This window comes from Equus asinus, chromosome 5 (genome assembly GCF_041296235.1).
Source record: "Equus asinus isolate D_3611 breed Donkey chromosome 5, EquAss-T2T_v2, whole genome shotgun sequence".
NCBI lineage: Eukaryota > Metazoa > Chordata > Mammalia > Perissodactyla > Equidae > Equus > Equus asinus.
In genome coordinates this window covers 83308466-83329213 of record NC_091794.1, presented here as the reverse complement: position 1 = coordinate 83329213, position 20748 = coordinate 83308466, and the positions used below count along the sequence as shown (strand labels likewise).

The 20748-nt window shown below is 41.3% G+C and overlaps 1 protein-coding gene across 5 annotated transcripts in view; it reads right to left on the bottom strand.

Annotated features, from left to right (window-relative positions):
• Positions 1–309: 309 nt before the first annotated feature.
• Positions 310–20748, bottom strand: part of TRIT1 (tRNA isopentenyltransferase 1) — a 42726-nt gene continuing 22287 nt past the window's right edge. Inside the window, exons 2-11 of one of the 5 annotated variants that reach the window (XM_044770440.2) lie at positions 17097–17237; positions 12919–13017; positions 12053–12198; positions 9682–9824; positions 7791–7902; positions 7300–7412; positions 6971–7048; positions 4019–4143; positions 3597–3714; positions 310–1159 (exon numbers count right to left, since the gene is read on the bottom strand). In XM_044770440.2, the coding sequence (XP_044626375.1) occupies positions 990–1159; positions 3597–3714; positions 4019–4143; positions 6971–7048; positions 7300–7412; positions 7791–7902; positions 9682–9824; positions 12053–12198; positions 12919–13017; positions 17097–17237 (1245 nt within the window). In that variant the 3' untranslated portion in view covers positions 310–989. Of the gene's footprint in view, positions 1160–2108; positions 2282–3596; positions 3715–4018; positions 4144–6970; positions 7049–7299; positions 7413–7790; positions 7903–9681; positions 9825–12052; positions 12199–12918; positions 13018–17096; positions 17238–20748 lie in introns of those variants that run through there. The other 4 variants (XM_014828590.3, XM_070510238.1, XM_070510239.1 and 1 more) reach the window with 4 other exon arrangements.

The following is a 20748-nucleotide window of genomic DNA, read 5'->3' as shown; positions in this document are numbered from 1 at the left end:
GAACTGTAAACTTAAAAAGGCTTAATTTTATGTGAAATACATACATACATCTACTTAACACTGCTGGCAGCTCAGGTCACTTCAGAAAGAGAGCTGCAACTAGAAATAACAAATCTCCAGTAAAAGGCCCTCTCCAGATGTCTTCCAGGAGTATAGTAAGTGCTCAATAAACATCCGCTAATTAAAGGAATGGACAGCATGATCCTATGAAGAATGTCAAATCTGAGAAAAAGCTATCATGTTGATGACAGAGTATATTGTGTATAAAACAGACGTGGACATATCTATCTATTTAAGGACTAAAGAGGCTCTTGCAAACTTTTTCTTTATTTAACTTTCAGTAAAAATATAGACTCCTAACTTAATAGAAAGACAGCAGTGACAGTAATCATCACATAGGAGGAGCTCAACAAATTCCAAAGTCTTTAGTTTCAAGTTCCATGTCACAACCACCTTGGTCTGATTCTGTCCTTCCCTACAGAATTCCAAGAGCTGGTGTGGTTCACTTAATCATCTCATTGGGGCCAGTCCTTTCCTGACTTTCACTCAAATCCAGAACTTCTGATTTGTGGCTCACAATACTTCAGTCATCTATAAAACTGTCTGGAAATTAGATATTTTTAGCCCGAGTCAGGGACATAAAACCTCTTTTTTAAGGGATATAGTGAATCCTGGTATTCATCACCAAAAAGATCCTCAAGTGTAAAAAGTACAATCTGTGCCTCTTTCAAAATAGAACGTTTAAGCTTAAAAAAGTTAAAAAAAAATCTCTTCCCAAACTCATTACCAGACACACCAGCCACACCAGGAGCTGACAAGACCTGCTGCTTCCATCACAGAGAACATGAGACTCTAACACCACACCACGAAATGGAAGAAAATGGTGGGAGCTTTCTGCGTGGTGCTCCTCAGTCCAGACTGGGACACAGACGACCATCCCTCCTGAACTGGATCCCCACCACCTTTGCAAAGGCCACTGGACATGTCTCTTAAACACTGAATTTCAGCTCTTCATCATTCTGCCCTGGGGATCCCTTCTCCTTAAGCTCTTTGTCACGGTCTGGGGAAATACTCTGACTTTCTATGGTGGCGACAGCATCTGAGTCCAATTTTCTTCTTTTCTTCAGTTGGTGCAAGTGGGATTTGGATTTTCTATGTGCTAAGACAAAACCAAAACAAAACAAAACTCATTAGGATTTTCTAGAATTAATCCTAGAAGCATCAAAAATTACCTATACAATCCTCTTTAACAATAACAGGATCAATACATGTGCCGTTATAGCTGCTTAGCATTTTTAAGGGAAGATAAGTTATATGGCCAGCTAGCTAGCAAACTGGCACGAGCTACCATGTATCGAGTGTACCCTGCTACGTTCTTTACATCACTAATCCTCACAACAATCTTGCAGGACACTATTATTCAGCTCATTTTACACAGGAGGAAACTGAAGTTCACAGAGAGTTTACGTTTTGTTCAAGATCACCCAGCAGGTAAGCTCTTCCTCTGGTTTACTTGTAGTTCAAAAAGAGACTCGATTTTCCAGTATGGAGCGTCCTGATACAGATAACATTTCAACTCAAATGGCCAAAAAGTTATAAGTCCAAATCCTTGTCTGTATCACAGGACAGATGCCCTGTCCTGCCTCAGGCCTATAGCATCCAGAGCTGTCCTTCCCACTTCTTCCCTGCTTGCACAGGCTGCCCCTCCTGGTCTAACATCCTTATGCCTGGGTCAGAAAAGCCATGTGAACGACCAACCCACAAGGCTCACATTCTCCAGGCACACCATGCATGAGAGACAACAAGAAGCATTTTTCGGGGATGACCCCTTTTTAGAGTCCACAGAAACAGTAAAGATGAAAAGCTACTGTTCCTGATATCAACTTCTGATCTCTCACCTCAAACATAGTTCCCACTCTCTGATTAACTCACATAAGCTCTTTTTTACTATCCTATTCTTTTTCAAGGAAATCTTATTTGGGAACACATAAAGGGATAGATAACTAGATTGGATTCTCTTGTATACATATTAAAAACACCATTTTTAAGAGTTTAGAAGCAAAAATAAGTAAGGAACAGGTTAGAGGTCAAAGAAAAGTTTATTTGGAGGGAAAAAGTCAGCTTTGTTCTCCAACATGAGCCTAAGGCAAAAATGGGCTTCTGGATTGGCTCTCCACGGCAGCAGGAGACGGGAGCAAGGACTTGACAGATGGCACCATAGAAGGGCTTACACAAGCTAAGCTCACAAAGGCTCACAAATGTTGCTTCTCTGAGGCTATCCCTGAAGGACATTCGACAAATCGAACCACTAAGTTTCCTTTAGAAAAGACAATCAGACACTCTTTCTCTTTCCCTTTCATCATTATAAATCAACGACAATCGAGGATTCTTCTGCTGCTTGGGCAATCACAGCCATCCCCAGTCTCTGACAATGGAGTTCATTTTGCCAGAGTTACCAGTTAATAGAACTAATCATTCTATTGGTTGGTATGGGGGGAAAAATCTACTTCTATGAGAATTCTCTGTAAAGCAGTACTCTGAGCAGAAGGATTCCAGCCGCTGTGTAAACTACAAGCCCTACTGTGCCTGAAAGGAGTGGGCCTTAAACAAGTTTCTAAATACAGGGAAATTCAAGGCTTGGAGGCTAACGGCCTTTGAGCATTGACTGTATCTCTAGAGAAATCCGACAGGGGAGCGCAGCGTGACTCTGTGGCAGAGGCCGTTCCAGGCTCTGAAGCAGGGAGACAGACTGGCCACTTAGGGCAGGGTGACTCTGGGTTGGCTGGGTAGCACCTCGTAAGCAAGATATCACCCAACTTCTTGATACATGGCGCACAGTCTTGCTTTCACAGTCTTCCTTAACACTTCTTTTTCATCACAGTTTTAGCAATTACCACCATTTCAATGTACTACCTTAAAAATTATTGAAGAGATACCACTTTTTTTTCTTTTTTTGAGGAAGACTAGCCCTGAGCTAACATCCGTGCCTATCTTCTTCTACTTTATATGCGGGATGCCTACCACAGCATGGTGTGCCAAGCGGTGCCATGTCCACACCCAAGACGCGAACTGGTGAACCCGGGGCCGCTGAAATGGAACGTGCGCACTTAACAGCTGCACCACCGGGCTGGTCCGAGATACCACTTTTGAATAATGTACTCAGGACGAGTAACTGCACTTCCTGCTCCGTGTCGGCTGTTTCTGCTTCTTTGGTCTCTTGCGTGAGTTGCCTGGCTTCCCTTAAAATCCTACCTCAACCCCACTGAGATCTAAACCTGAAAGGCCAAGAAACTCTCATAAGGTAGGATCATGAAAGTCACAGGAGCTCTGGAAAGTTAACTGCAGACCTCTCAGTACAAAATATCTGCTCTAGCCAATGCTAGAGGGCATATGATCTTCCTTTGAAATTCAGAATACAGCGATAACTCTCCAATTTGGGAAGGCCTCCATGAAATCTGACCAGTCTCTCAGAGGAATCTGGCCATCCCTTTACAAAGAAGCAGACTCTGGCACTGAACCTACCAAAAACCTTAAATTTCATGAAGTCAATGTGACCCACCCTTACAGATTATTCCATGCTTTTCCCCAGACTCTACCTGCCCATTCGCGGTCCCCAATGATGATTCGATCACAGAGGTCACACATGTGATAACTTCTCTTGTTCTCAGTTTCATTACATGGCATCTTTACTGGAGCAGCTGCAGGCTGGTGGCCCTAAAAGAACAAGGAGGGGATGGGGGAGAAGCATTTGATTCTAAGAGATTTGAATATCATTCTCTGATATTAAAGGGAGTGGGATTTTCCCAAGATTTCTTTTTCTCATCCCAGAGAGCAGGTGGGCTGTGAACAGATTTTACCGACAACCTTTCTGAATGAGAAAGTAGAAACGCAGCCTCCAGGGATCTAAAAGCAGCCAACCCTTCTGCTTTATTCCATGGAAAAGAGGGCTTGGTTCCCTGGGTAGTAACAAAGGTGTCAGCTAAGGAAAGCTCTCTGAAAACCAGACAATAGACAGTACCATGATTAACATCACCTGGATGAAACTTCGCACGATTTCAAGAGCAGGTTCAAGAACAGACTCCTCCCACTTTGAGACATCAGATACTTCTAAGCCATAGACTGGGGGAACACTGGGACCAGGTCCTAATAAAGACAAAGAAAAGTTGTGAGAGGTCAGCCCCCAAGACCTAATCTACCGTGCTCCCAGGACTCCAAAATTCTCATGGGAAACATATGGGACCAAACAAATAAACATTCTGACCACGCCATTCATTTCAACCAGAAACATGAACCAAACCACTAGATACAATCCAAGAAAGACCTAGAAGGTTGACTGGTCTGCGCGAATAAGTCTAGCTATATAATCCGGAGCCTCAGGTGTAGGATCTTCCAGATCAGTCAGGAAAACAATACAGAGTAATAGTTCTAGCGACCACTGTGTGGGTTACAATATCAAGACAGCACATCATAGGAGGAAATAAACTGACAGCATGAAGTAAGTAAGTGCCTGTTCTAAGTTCCATATCATCTTACAGTGATGTCACTGTGGCAAGAGAGTTCACAGCTCTCTTTAGGAGCAGATAGTAGTCTCAGGATTGTATAGATTCCTTCAGCAGTTTGACATTCATGAAACTCAGTGATACCATATCGATAATCATGGGCTGCTAACAGCATAGTATTAGCCAATGAGTCGCTGAATCTGAGAATTAGAAAGAAGCCTTGGAATTGAACTAGTTGAGGCCCTTCTTTTAGGAAAGAGATCTAGAGGAGCATTCAAGAAATACCTTCTGGCAAACACTTCTGAATGGAGATGAGACTGGTGGTATCCAAGAGTACGGCTACAGGCATTTCTTCCATCTGAGCCAAGCATGTTTAGTCTCTGCTGGTAGCTTCCCTAGCTTGCAGATTAAACTGCCTTCCACAGCTAAGTCAAGTCAGTTGCCTGAAGGCAAAGAGCATCAGCCCATGGACAAAACAGCAAAGTCCTTGGGATGCCAACGGCCGGCAGGTGCTGGCCTTTTGATTGTGCCAACCACAAATAAGATTCTTCATAAACTGGACTGAGCTGCACCTGCCACCACACAGAAAGGTGAGACTAGGAGGGTGCAGGCAGCATCCACAGCACACCTGGCCTTGGCTAAGCTCTGCACCTGTTTCCAGGCCACTCTATATTTTCCTTTCCCCTCTAAGTCCTTTGTTGGGCTTCTGTGCCCTGTCTAAGCACCTTTCAACAAGTTCTCGGCTCCCAGCTGCTATTTCTGGCTTAGGTCCAAGGCCAAGCTGGGGTGGGGAAGTCTCTCTGGCTTCTTGCCAGAACCAGATCCCAGCAGACCAGCCCTAGCCAATCACACATGGCTCCTGATTTACAGGGCAGCTGCGCCTTTCACTCTAGCACCAGGACTGTGCTGGCATACACATGAATAAGGAACAGACATATGATGCACTGTGCCATCAACCCCTCCTGACTGAGACGGGGTAGTTACTGTGGCTTTACCACCAGAGGAAGTTCCAAATCATTACAAAAAACGTCTTTTGTTACAGACTAATTGTTAGCCCTGGGGAAAAAAGAAGCTGCATTAGAAATCTGTAGTAGTAAACTTCCATTTCAGCTAATGCAAAGACTTCTTCTATCTAACAGGACAGGCAGAGAAAGCAGGATAAGGAGAAGAAAACGTAAAGAGCCTTTTGGTGCCAGAACTACAGTGAAGCACTCTGGCAGAGCGAGAACTAGGAGAGAGAACTCCAGCATCCAGTGGTCAACAACAGCCATCAAGGTGTTTTGTTTAGAGACACTGAGGAGCGGGGTGGAGGCCCCAGCTGTCCTTAACTGTAACTGAAAGCGGACATCTAACGGCGAAAGGAAAAGGGGATATTCAGAAGCATATTTAAAAAGTGCCCACAAGACAAAATCGCGTTTCACTTATGCTTAATCCCTTTAAATTAATCTCCTTTTAGCTCATAATCACACAAGTCTTACCAAAGGCCCAATACTTATGCTGTCTAGCTAAACTTACAGCTAAAGGAAACGAGAAGATAGATAAAGGTATAAAGCAAAGCATGGACTTTGGAGCCAGGTTTGCACTCAATACTCTACTGCTTATTAGCTAGGGGATTCTGCCAAGTTATTTAACTTCCTGAAGCCTCCATTTCCTTATCTGCAAAAGAAAAAAAAAATTAAAAAAAGTAACATCTACCTCAAAGGCTCGATAATATACATACAGCACGAAATTTAGTGCCAAGGACGTAGTACAGGGTCAAATGAATGAGAATTTCCTTCCTTTTTCCTTAAAAGTATTGTTCAATTAAGGTTAAAACTGAAGCAGTCTGGGGCCAGCCCAGTGGCATAGTGGTTAAGTTCGAGTGTTCTACTTCAGCCACCAGGGGTTCACAGGTTTGGATCCCAGGCATGGACCTAGCACTGCTCGTCAAGCCACACTGTGGCAGCATCCCACGTGAAACAGAGGAAGATTGACACAGATGTTAGCTCAGGGCCAATCTTCCCAAAAAAAAAGCAGTCTGAAGCACCACGTATCTGAACATGAAAGTATACTGGGAGAAGTGGTGAAGGTTTGATCTTTTCATACTGCTCATCTGGCCCAAGAACCATTTTAATTAGGAAAGCATGCCTACAGAAATCTGATTTTTCTTCAGGTAAAAATTTGAAGCTAAAATCAACCCTGAGCATCAACTTTACCAAGATGATGTTGCTATTTTGCTCTTACCTGTTTGCAACCAGTACTCATGTGTTCAAGGCATAGGGCAGACTCCTTACTAGAAAGATTTAATTTGTTTTCTGAGACATCAGAAGAAAATATCCCAGGACAATCATTTATGCAATAGACCTCCCTCCAGGTCAGGTCCCAAATCTCAGAACAAGCCCAGAAACTAAAGTTCATTTTCTGGGTGAGCTGAGGACTTGTATCTTCTATTGAAAAAAGACCCGGGGGAAAAGGAAAAACATGAGACTTACTGCTCAAAAAACGGTTTTTAACCCATCGGTTTTGCTTCCGGGCATATCTCTTAGTCACTTGTTTCAGAGCCTCAATACCTGAAAGATAAGGTAGATACAAGAACCTCTAATGAAATAGTTCTCACCCTGCCAAAAGGCAGACCCACCCAGCCCAGTGGAAGAGAAAAGTTGCCACAGCAGCACACTGGTGGACACTTCGTAGACAAAAATCTCAATTCTGAGCTGAAGGCCATTTGGGATTCTTCTAACATCATCTCTTTCTCAGACCATACCAGGATACTCTGTCACCCCAGGATGTCCAAGGCTAGGTTAAATGGAGGAATTCACACCTTTCTTTAGGAGCTGGTTACTAGTCTCTGGTGTGCATTTTCCCTCAGTGATCAGGTACTCGTGAAATTCCTTGAAGCCAATTGACTGGAAGATACCATGTTGATAGTCCTGGCTGGGAACAGGAGAGCATCAGCAGATGAGCCATTGCATCTGAGAGCTAGAAGGGGCCTTGCAGATGATCTAGCCAAGCCATTTCATCTCACAGATGAGGAAATTGAGATCCTGAACAGTTACTGCCCCTCTGAAATCCTTCCTCCACCACCCCTCACCAGCTCCCAGCTTACTTCTCTTGAAAATTAACTCCTGGGAATGTCTAACAATTAGAAAATTGCAACTGTAACAAGTACACCAAATCTCCTTCCAAGAAGCCTTGTAAATGCCAAGGACAAAGGCTAATGAACAAGTAGATCCAAAGCCAGTATTATGTTTATGGTCTTTTGACCATAAGCAAGGTATAGAGAGTAGGTCAAAGTAACAGGCAAATCCTCACCTATTTTCTGCAACTTTCTTCTGATTATAGCGTCTGTGAAAATCTCTTAGTTCATCCAAAAGCCCAGCGGCAAGCATGTCATCCACCCTCTTATCCAAGCGCTCATCTAGAACTTGAATCAAATTAGCCCATCAACCAGCAAGCCTGCCATAGGTGTATACTACACATTTACAGAATGAACGGACAGGCTGCCACAAAGAAGAATTTGTTCAAATGGAAGAAAGGGTTGAGAGTCCAAGATTACATAACAATTCATGTTATATTTAGTCATACTTAAGACTCTGCAACTCCAATAAAAACAGTCAGAATGAAACATATGTCTTATTATTATATAAAGAGGAAGCATACAATTACAGCTATTAGGAAGAACAAATACTTTATTCTTGTATGGAACGGATAGCCAGTGTTTATTTTAGAGGCAGCTGAGAACCCCCTGTTTTATCCATCTTACTATTTCCATTAGATTTGTTACTCTAACTTTGTGTTATTTCACATTTAAGGACTCTCAGATGACACCTTGGATAGGAACGAGGAATTTCAATCCAAAGTCATCCAAGGTATATCGTGAACTACTGAACCAGACAAATGAGCAAAGAGTAAGAGGTCATAATCATTCGATGCAGTAGTCAAACACAACTTTATTATTTTATGATGAACTGTACTACATGTTTTTATTTACAGAAATTTCATTAAAAGATTACCTTCTTCTAGAAAGTTCTAACTGAGCTTAATTGAACAAGTTTTCAACATCTCAATCATGTTCTTCTACATCTCTGCCATCACTGTTTCTCGGCCTGCAATAGTAACCTTTTTTTCTATCTTCCTAAAAAGATTCCATTTATTTTTATTATTACTATTATTATTATTATATAATTATTAGTATTATTCCATCCACCATGTGTCAGGCACATTCTGAACACTTTGTATGTATTATGAATTCACCTAATCCTCAATGAAGCTATGAGATATGTACTATTATTATTATTCTCTCCATTTTACAGAAGAGAAAATTAGGGCAGAGAAAGGTAAATTAACTTGCCTTAAAACTCACATAGCTGGAAGATGGTGGAGAGGAATTTGAATCCAGACAGTGTGGTTCAGAGACCATGCTCTTAATCACTACACCCTAGTGCCTGGTCTCATAATCATCTCCTTACCTTTCCAGACCTGGCTAATAGGTTACCTTTACAAATTGGTCCGACTCCCCCCAGAGAATGTTCATCATCCCTTCTCTGGGGCCCCACAGCACTTTCTAGCCCGATATTTATCACAACACAGTATCCATCTCATTACTTGTTGACTCACTAGACTGGGAGCTCCTTAAGAGCAGGCACCGCCTCTTAGACGTCTCTGAAATCCAAGTACTATGCAGAATACTTGACACTTCAATGAATGCTTACTGACTGTCTGTTAGATAAAGGAGTTACTACACTCACAGGGCATTATTATACTTTAGCAAAAGAAAGCACCATCAAGCTAGCTAGCTAACCAACATACCCACTTCTCAGGCCTACTGCTTCTAGAATAATCAGTGATCCAGCTACCAGCCAACCCAGAGAGTCAGACTTCCTTCCAGAGGGGCCTTCCTTCTCTTTCTCCTTTGGATCTTCCCTGGATGTCAGGCTCTTTCCCATGCCATCCACCCCATCTTATCCCACCCTTGGTATCTTATCCTAGTGCCAAGGCTACACTTCCTCCATCTCCAGACAGATACCTAGGGGAAAGGCACCATGCCTAAGTCAACAAAGAATGGCAATGATAATAAAATTAATAGCTAACATTTGTTTCGTGCTCGCTCTGAGCCATTCATGGCTCTAAGCATTTTATATATAGTAATGTATTACTCTAAGCTCTATCTCAGATGGAGTCTAGGACATCAAAGGGCTTTTACCTGTCTGGTCAGTATGAAGCCAGAGGATGCAAGGGTTAGGGAACTTCAGAGGCCCTCCAAGGGGACCACCACCTTCTTCTGCTTGTTGACGATGAAGAAATTCACTATGAGAGATTCCTGTTTCTTCAAATACTTGCAAGCTCCTAAGTCATTTGAAATGGGAGGGTGGGCACTCATAAAAACCATTAGGAAATATTAATTCTCAAGTGAAACAAGGAAAAAGCCTATCTATTATACAACATCTCGTTCTCATTTTCACTGCATAAGCCCCTGAAGATATGAAGATCAAGGGTTACTACAATCCTATAGCTACTCAGAAAAGAGTCTTAAAGAAACTTTGGGTAAAGTAGGAAATAATACCATTCTTTTAAACATATATAAATTTTTCTGAAATCAGTCAAATAGGTTCAGAAACAACAGGTTTCTTCTACACAAACAGAATGGGACTCGCTCACATTTAGGTAAGCAGTAAAAGAGCTTGTTTGGGACACTGCTAGAAGCCAACAAGTCGAGTCTTGCTGCAATGCCTTTCCCACAGTACAAAAGTATGTTGTATATCCAGCTCGTCAACTTTCTTTTTAAATATGTCTAAAATTAATGAAGAATGCTTCTGACTAATTCAGTACTCTACTAGCACAAAGATCACTGAAGAAAGAACTCCCATCCTTATTCTTGAGCCACCATCCACTCTGTCCATATCTACTATGGTATGCAGCACTAGGTAATTTAACTCTCAAATCTATACTCCACTACTCTGTGTGATTGCAACTTATCAGCTTGAAAATGATCTTTCCCTTCCTGACCCAATTTACTTCCTGAAACCTTAACACAAGAGTAGAAACCCCTTGTCTTCCTGTATCACTGGTCACTCAAAGAGGACCTACGAGGTAAAAATGTAGTAACCAATCTCTCATTCATCTGGAAGTTAGTTAGCATACAGCGTCAAACTGAAAGAAAGATGAAAAAAGTTCTCCTGTCGTCTCTAAAAGAGACTCTAGAGCTCTTGCTTAGAACCTACTGACTCTTACTAAGATACAACTCTCAATTCATTACTAGCTTAGAAGGCGAAATGAGGAGAGGTGATAAGGACGAATTGATTGAGGCCAGCCCCATGGTCGAGTAGTTAAAGTTCTGCGCACTCTGCTTCAGCAGCCTGGGTTCACGGGTTTGGATCCTGGGCATGGACCTACACCACTCATCAAGCCATGCTGTGGCAGCATACCACATACAAAGTGGAAGAAGACTGGCATAGATGTTAGCTCAGGGCAAATCTTCCTCAGAAAAAAATAAAAGAAGGAAAGAAGTGATTAATAACAGGAGAGGACAATAAAGACCAAGCTCCAGAACCATATCATAAAACAATATAAAAATGAATGTTCATCATAACGTTCTTGAATTTTTCAAAACTTTTTTGAAAGAGTTCCATTAAAATAAAATGTTTGAATACTTCAAAGTATAAACTTCATTTATCTATAATATACATTATCATCAGGGTAATACTGCCTTCAAGGGGGCAAAAAAATTTAGATATTACAATGATGTGTGGCCATCCAAAGGGCAACCATACTCCCAAAAATCTTTCATGGAGGGTGAGGAGAGAGGGAGGCACAATTAGGGAAAAAAATTCTAAAAAGGCTCAGGGGGAACAATAATTAAAAAAAGGATTAAGAAACACTGATATAGAACATTCATTTGAGTAGAATACTTCACAACCCCTATCAATACCAACTGTTACTATAAGACTTCATCTGTGTAACCATCCATATGTTAGGTCCTTCATTAGATCCTCTACTCTGCCAGATATGGTCTCACTCCCAAGACTTGCAGAAAAATAAACCTAACACATGAGGCTGCAATTTCAAAACAACCTAAGAAAACATGACCCTATGAGTTCATTCATCACCTCTCTCCTCCCTTAAAGCAGGTCTCCCTTTGCAAAGGTGAGCTGATCTATGAGACAGTTTATAAAATCTACCTCCCACTGGGAAAGCTGCTGGGGCAGAACTTGGCATTGCACAATCAATTATGAAACCCAAATCACAGTGTAAACTGCCTGCATGTCAGAAAAAATGTATATGAAAACTGTTATACAAGCAAAGATCAAATAGAAAATGAAGAAAGATTACACAGGCCCTAGGGAAAGAGTATATTGTATTATGCATTTGTAAATGTAACAACAAAGCAGGGTGCAACTATTTATTGAGGGAGTTGGACTGAGGCAATAACTCAGGGCCTCCCAACCTGCTGAGCTAGAACACATCAATCGCCACTAACTACTATTACCAAACTTCTCAGCACCCAGGCACACTGAAGAACCGACTGCCCCCTTAGTCTAAAGGAACTTGGGCTCAGCGAGCCCAGGCTTTCTTACCTGGCCACTTTGCGCTTGTCATGTGGGTGTAGCTTGGCAGCCCTTTCCGGGTCCACCTGGCTTAGGCGTTTGTGGAGTACATGGCCATCCTCCTTTTCAAGCTCTACTTTCCGGTCAATCACCTTCTCAGTGTCCATCTCCTGGGGCTATTAAATGAAGGGTTTACAAGTAAATTTAACAATTCAACAAACATTGAGACATTGTATGTGCCAGGCATTTTGCTAAGTGTTAGGAATAAAGAGTAGAAATGAATCAGAAGGTCTTGCCATAGAGTAAAAGACAGACCATAAAAAAAATTCCAATACACCATGGTACTGCTCTAAGGCCAAAGCAAACACAGAGGAAGGAATACTGCTCAGTGAAGTACTCAGGTACCCTGCCTCCTTGTCAGTAGCACAAATAGGTACCAAGGCTAACACATCTGTATTAACATATCCAAGAGTCTAGTCTTCTCAGCAAGAGAGACTGAGAGTGGACCAGAAGTGCCAGCACATTACAGTTTGCAAAGGCCCACCCTATGCAATAGCACCTCTGTAAGAAAAGTCACAGTTGGACTTCTCCCTGACATATAGATCGTTATAGCCAGGAAATGCTGAATCAGACTAATGTACAGTTAACTTACATGGAGATGCTAATTAACCCACAGAGAAGCATTTTTCCCACACACAGCCCCTGCCCTGAGGCCAGCCTGGAGGAGCACACTTCACATACGGAGCCGGCATTTGCTTCAGATTATTAAGTAGGAAAATTACAGTTGCTGAGTATAAGAAATAGGCAAGAGTCAACCTTCCTCCCACTAAAATTAGCTGGCAAGAAAGAGGAACCCATTTCCTCAGTTCAGTGAGTTACAAGTGAACTAAACATACCTTAGCATTGACAAGAACTTTCCAGAGCAGAGCTTCAATGTAGTAATTGGTTCCTCCCACGACAATAGGAATTTTGTCTCGGGCAAATATATCTTCAATGTGAATATTAAGAAAGACATCACAATATTTAATATCAGAAGAGAATCCTGATTCACTTGGGAAGGAGGGTATTGGCAAGAAACCACATTCATTTGGTTGCTAGAGAGCAGAGGAGAAAGGGTAGAAACCAAGATGTTTCCTTTGAGTCTTCAGAATCATTTCCTATCAGTTCTGAAGACACTTGTATAAACCATAGAGACAAATGCATGATAGTAACTCCTTCCAGTTCTGGAACTTTCTAGGCCTTGCTGCTAAAATTCAAAGCTTGCCTGGTATTCCAAGTCAGTTTAATGAGCATAAGCCCAAGGACTCACAACCAAATGTCAGCTGCTCAGGAAGCCACCACCAAGGTGATGTCCGTTGTGGAACTTTGCCTTCTAAGTCCAATTACAAGCTGGCTTCTTAAAGCCATGGTTCTTAGACTCAGTCAGCCTTCACTATTACGTAGTAGTAGTGTACATTTCAGCCACTTGAGACTCCACCAGATAAACTGAGAAGCATGGGTTCTGAAGACAAGCAGATTTCAACTACCAGCTCCAACTCTTGGGCAAGTTATTCAGCCTGCCTGAGCTTCAGTTTTCTCACCTGTAAAAGCCTCATGAGTTCTTATGAGCATGAAACGTGACAATGCAAGTAAATCCCCTACCACAATGCCTGAAATATTTTTTTCACTTGAGTAAGCACTCAATTTACTTTAGCCCTTATTGTTTTTATACCCCTGCTACTTTAAATTCTTCTCTTCAGAATCTCTGTTGAACAGATAATTATCTACTTTAAGAAGGGCTTTGCTTCTGAGAATAACCGATAAAAAGAGACTTTCAACCCAGATAAAAAGACTCATTTACACACTTCTTCTTCCCCTTGCCAGCCAGTCTGTGGGCACAGGGATAGACGACCTCTTTCCTCTCAGAACCCCACTAACCCTTAAGAGGCTGGAGTAGGGTGGAGAGAAAGATGTTACCAATCAAGGATCATAGAGAAGAAACACTGCTTGTCTATTTCTTTTTTAAAAAGGAAACAAATTCTATACTCCCCCAACTACAGGGAGTGTACAACTACACAGTAATTCCAATAAAACTTTAAATATATAATATGATTAACAAAGGGAAAGGGAGCAAGGGAAAAAAAGGTGAAGAGAAAAATGGTGCAATAGCAGAAGAGGAGAGAGTAGACAAGAGGGAGGGAGACGGGATAGGAGACGTTTGGTGGGAAAAGGTCTAACTTGTTTGCCCAACCATGAAACAACTGTGATCCTGGCCAAAACCCTCCTCCCCTTTGGGCCTCAGTATCTAGTACCTTCGCCTGTCAAATCAAGAGGGTCGACTGGATCCTTAAGGTACTTGCAACTCTGACATTCTGATTTTAGGTTCTCAGCTAAAGTCCCAAATCTGCAACTCTCTAAAGGACCTGATTAAGTGATGCCCTGCCGTTGCTGCCCTGTGAGAAGTTTAATTAGCCCTCCATTTTCTGTCAGCTCTTTCTGAACAGCCCAACTGTCTTAGAGCAACAACGTACATTTGGTGATATGTTTTAATTCACAGAGGGTTTTCATACACATTATCTCATCACATACAACTGCCTTGTAAGGCAGGTAGGGCAAGAATTATCTGCATTTTAATCTCTGACCATTTGATAGTCAAAAAAAAATCTCATTATTTTGATTTGCATGGCCCTGATTACTAGCAAGGGTAAAGCTTTTTCCACGTTTATCACCATTACATTTCTTCCTCTCTGAATTACTATTCGTGCCCTTTAAGCATTTTTCATATTGATTCATAAGAGTTCTTCATATACTAGGTATATTAACCATGTGCCTTTCCTCTGTTCCAAATATTATCTCCCTGGTTTGTAGTCTGTGTTTTAATTTTGTTTATAGTAGGCTGTTTTCCTTATTGTTTTTAATTATAAAACATTCAATACATAGAAAAGAACATATGTAATTTCTATAAATTATGAAGCCTAACAATAAAACTAACACTCATGAACCCAATGCAAAAAAGGGACTATTAACAATTCATTTGAAGCTTTTTGTGTATTCATTTCCACTCCAATTCCCTACTTCCCCTCTCTGAGGGAACCACTATCCTGAATTGTTTTGAGGTTTTTTGTTTGTTTTTCATCATTCTCTTCCTATTCTTTACGTTATTACTGATATGTATGTACTCCTAAACAACATATTGGTTAGTTCTACTTGCTTTTCAATCTTTATAATAAATGGTACGAACATGTATGTAATCCTTCTATATCTCCCACATTTTACAGTGTTTCTAGATTACTCCACATTGATGCACGTAGCTACAATTTATTCAGTTTCACTGCTGAAAAAGTACTTAATTTACACAAACAAAACAAATTTTATACATTCTTCTGTAAGTAGGAATTCAGGTGTTTAATGCGTTTTTGCTGTTAAGAGCAATGCTATCATGAATGAGATCCACCACGTATAGCTCCTGGTACACTTGTGGTGAGGTTTCTCTAGGTTAGAAACCTAGAAGGTCTGGTTGATACACATTGTCGCTAGTATAAATTCTTAATTCTTACCTATTCAAATCTAGCTATTTTCCTTAAAAAAAAAATTGTTATGGAGATGGATGGTGGCGATGGCTGTACAACAATGTGAATGGATTTAATACCACTGAATTATACATTTAAAAATGTTAAGATGGTAAATTTTATATTATGTGTATTTTAACACGAAAAAAAGAAAAAAACTGAAAAATAATTTAAAAATTTTTTAAAAGACTGTATCTACAAAGCCCTTCCCTAAAGGGCTACTCTAAAATCACATAACTACTCAATTACATATTATTCCATTTGCTTTAAAGTTTCATTAAAAATACATCTATTTAGAGCCAACCTTGATGGCCCAGTGGTTAAAGCTCAGCGCTGCTCACCACTTCGGCGACCCCGGGTTCACTTCCCAGTCGAGGAGCCACAGCACTCGTCTGTCAGTTGCCATGCTGTGGTGGCAGCTCACATAGAAGAACTAGAACGACCTACAACTAGAATATACAACTATGCACTAGGGCTTTGGGGAGGTAAAAAAAAAAAAAAAAAGAGCAAGAATGGCAACAGACGTTAGCTTAGGATGACTCTTTCCCTGCAAAAAAACAACAAAAAAGGAAGACTAAAAATACATATATTTAACTGTGAAATCCACCTGGAATTCATGTCATACATAATGAAGACATGATTTTATTTTTTCCCAAAACAATCACTATCCCAGGAATAATTATTAACCGCTGCATTATTTCTCCATTAACACCTTGATCATAAGCTAAATATATACTCATTTGAATTTGTATCTGAGTTTTCCATTCTGTCCCACAAATTTGTCTAGTATTATATAAGTTCCATGCTATTATAATTATTATGAATTTTCAATATGTTTTAACATCTGACAATCCAGATATTTAGGGCAATCTGATTAAAATACAAGGGCAGTCCCCCCTATACTGTTCTTTTTTCAAAACCTTGTTGGTGTTACCCAGAACTAATTTTTTCCAGTCCTCCACCCAACAATCCCTTTGAAATTCTAACTGTAACTCCATTACATTTAAAATTAATTTTTTGTCCCCATTTAAAGAGTGCAAAAATGAAGTGCGAGCGTGGGGGGGGGGGTAGTGGGCAGGGGGAGGCGGGCAGCGTTAAAAGCTTTACCTAATAAAATTCACATGGTCAAAACAGGCAGTTCTAGGCCTAGAACATAGATTTTCTGGTTCCTAAGTCAGTGTTCTCTCCATTAAAACAGCGCTTTTCAAATTTCAATGTGCACACGAATCACCTGGGACTCTTGCTTAAAAGCAGATTCTGATTCAGTAGGTCTGGAGTGAGGCCCAAATTCACGAAGTCTAAGAAGCCCCCAAGAGACGCTGATGGTGCAGTCTGAGGACAAGACTCTGAGCAGCAAGGACACTGTTATCTTCCAAACCATGTAGTCCTGATGGGGATGCTACTTATTGGTAGTTAGGTCTTGGGGGCCCCTGCTTAGAAGAAACGGTCACTAGAAAGAAAACGTCTTTCTTGGCTTGGGCTGCCTTGCACCCACCAAGCCTAGCTGCTGTCTTTTCTAAGGATATCAGAGCAGTTGCCTTGTTCCTGAAGTCCACCACTGTGTAATTTGTCACAAGAGGATCCACAAAGCTGATCATGTGGTGCTGGCACATTCTCTGCTCCCGGGCAGAAACTTTGTTGGTGATAATGTCTAGGCCTTCATAAACCTAGGGGAAAGAAAATTATCATGAGAAAGTCATCTGCCTCCATAAAATGCAACACTTGGAAGGTGGAAATGGTGGTCTGTCCCTCACTCCTGCCAAACACTTGACTGACCCAAAGTACCGGGGTAGATGTGCTCTAACCAGAGCACAGCCAGAGCCACAAAACTCAAGACCAAGGAAGCAGAAGAAAACAGAGCACTGGCTTTCTTATCAAATAGTGCCTATCAGCTGAGACTTAAAGATCAAAAGTGCACATAAACCAGTGCCCAAATGAGAACTAATTCTACAAGATTAACTGGTAGTTCTTTAGGCCTGAACCTGAAGCATTTAAAAATGGGCAGGTTGCTTTATTTATTCTACTTATCACAAGTCTCCAGAAAGGTAACGTTTTGCATTGCTCACAGTTCTACTTCATTTTTTATTTATTTATTTTTTTGAGGAAGATTAGCCCTGAGCTAACATCTGCTGCCAATCCTCCTCTTTTTGCTGAGGAAGACTGGCCATGAACTAACATCTGTGCCCACCTTCCTCTACTTTCTAGGCGGGACACCCGCCACAGCATGGCTTGAGGAGCGGTGCATAGGTCTGCGCCTCGGATCTGAACCAGCAGATCCCTGGCCGCTGAAGTGGAGCACTCGAACTTAACCGCTGCACCACTGGGCCAGCCCCTCATAGTTCTACTTCAAATGATTAGATACTTCTTGGATTTAAATGGCTCTGAAAGGTTTTTAGAATTTGTATAGGATTGGCTCCATTTGTGGAGAAGTGGCCTATCTACAAAGACATATATATAAAACATACACACAAACACTTTGAAGTCAGAACCCCTAATACTGCTGTACTCTAGTGGAAACATTGTGATCTATTCAAATTACTGCTTCAGGGGGTCAGCACGTACAGTCTAAATACTCAAAGGCAATATCCTGTCTGTAAGCTCGTGACATGCCAAATTCAACTAAAAAGTTCAAGTGTACTTTTTCTAAATGCAAGGTCTCAGATAAAGAACAGATCTGAAAATACTAGTTTGAAAATAGGGATGAATGCTTTGAGATTAAATGTTCCCTCTGTAATCACTGATTCTACAGGGAGCACTGAATGAACAAATAATAAGTTCCATAGAGCCCACAAAGATGTTAAAAGCATTTTTTATCTCACATTTCCCTTTACTTACATGGGTGTCAAATAAGTACAGTACAGCATAATGGTTAGGAGGAAGGACCCTGGCGCCAGGCTGCCTCAGATCAATTCCTAGCTCTGCCACTTACTAGTTATTCGTACTTGGAGTCGTCAGTTACTAACTTCTCTGTGCCTCAATCTCTCATCAGTAAAACGAGGATAATACTATCATCTATCTCATAGGGTTGCTTTCCGGATTAAATGAGTTAACACATGTAAAGCACTTCACTTTTGCCTGGCACACTGTAAACGCTATATAAGAGTCATTATATTACTACCCATATTATGACCACTGCCACTACTACTATCACAACAACACGAGGAGAATGGGAAATAATTTTAGTGTCACTATTCATCACTCTGAACCCTCTGTTAGCTGCTGAGGTTATTTACCAAACAAGGATATAAGCTATCTTCAAGCAAAAGAAAACTGTTAATTAGTAAAATAATGCACAGAAAAAAATATCAACAAAGCTATAGCGAAAGACCTAGCTCAGGCTTTAACTCATTGAATCTGTGCTTGACAATAGAATTATATTCTTACACCTGAATATTGACAGAATCTTAAACCACAGGGTGTCCCTTTCTCGGTATCTTGAACAAGACTTCCTTCTGATGTTATCAAGTGCCACAGGGTATACTGTATACGGGAGTCTTCTGTGCACATTAAGACAACTAAAGGGGGAAAAGGAGTTAATAATTGTGTGTTCCTCTCCCTCCTTTCCCACAGCCTTTCGCTGGCTCTGTTGTAACTGAGAATTCCAGATGACCCAATGTGAAAGAACTTACAAAGTAACAACTTGATTTTGCCAGTAGAGGATTTCTGTACTCCGTAAGTGGATTCTCATCTTAACACTGAGGTCAGTATTAAGGAAATTCATAGTTGCAAATCTATTACTCCACACCTCAAAAAAAGTCAAAATGTTAACATCTCTACCAGCACATTCTATCAGATATGTAGACAAATTGTAGATAAATTTTCATCCTGTGTCCTCCTTTAGGTATATCTTCAAGAGTCCCTTAAAATGGCAAGTTTAAACAAACAAATAAATCAAACAGAAGGTAACCCCAGAACTACGCTCACCTTATTTACTAAAGGAAGTGGCCTATTGTACTGTTTATGGTACATAAAAATGTCAACAAATATCAGAAAGAAAAAATATTAATGGTTTAAAGAAAGCAGAGTTCGGGGCCAGCCCAGTGGCACAGCGGTTAAGTTTGCACATTCCGCTTCTCGGTGGCCTGGGGTTCGCCGGTTCAGACCCCAGGAGCGGACATGGCACCGCTTGCCAAAAGCCATGCTGTGGTAGGCGTCCCACATATAAAGTAGAGGAAAATAGGCACGGATGTTAGCTCAGGGCCAGTCTTCCTTAGCAAAAAGAGGAGGATTGGCAGTAGTTAGCTCAGGGCTAATCTTCCTCAAAAAAAAAAAAAAAAAAAAAAGCAGGGTTCTTGCTCAAAGAGTCAACAAACTAAAAACTGTAACTCATATAAAAGTACTACATCTTGGGGCCGGCCCAGTAACATAGCAGTTAAGTTTGCGCATTCCAGTTCAGCAGCCCAGGGTTCGCCAGTTCGGATTCCAGGCACAGGCCTACACACCACTCCTCAAGGCCTGCTGTGACAGCATCCCACATATAAAGCAGAGGAAGATGGGCACAGATGTTAGCTCAGGGCCAATCTTCCTCAGCAAAAAGAGGAGGATTGGCAGTGGATATTAGCTCAGGGCTAATCTTCCAAAAATAAAAAGAGAATTACTATATGAGCCAACAATTCCAGTTCTGGTTATATACCCAAAAGAACTGAAAGCAGGGAGTTCAACAGATATTTATACACCCATGTTTATAGCAGCATTATTCACAACGGCCAAAAGGTGGAAGAAGCCCAAGTGTCCATCATGGATGAATGGATAAACAAAATGTGGTATGTACATACAATATTATTATTCAGCCTTTAAAAGGAGGCAAATTCTGACACATGCTATAACACACATGAACCTTGAAGACATGTTAAGTGAAATAAGTCAGTCTCAAAAGGACAAATACTATATAATTCCACTTATATGACATATCTAGAGTAGTCTAACTCAGGGAGAAAAGTAGAATGGTAGTTGCCAGGGGTTGGGGCAGAGAGGAATGGGGAGTCAGTATATAACGGGTACAGAATCTCAGTTTGGGGGCCGGCCCCGTGGCCGAGTGTTCGCACGCTCCACTGTGGCGACCCAGGATTTCGCTGGTTCGGGTCCTAGGCGCAGACATGACACGGCTCATCAGGCCACGTTGAGTCAGCATCCCACATGCCACAACTAGAAGGACGTGCAACTAAGATATACAACTAT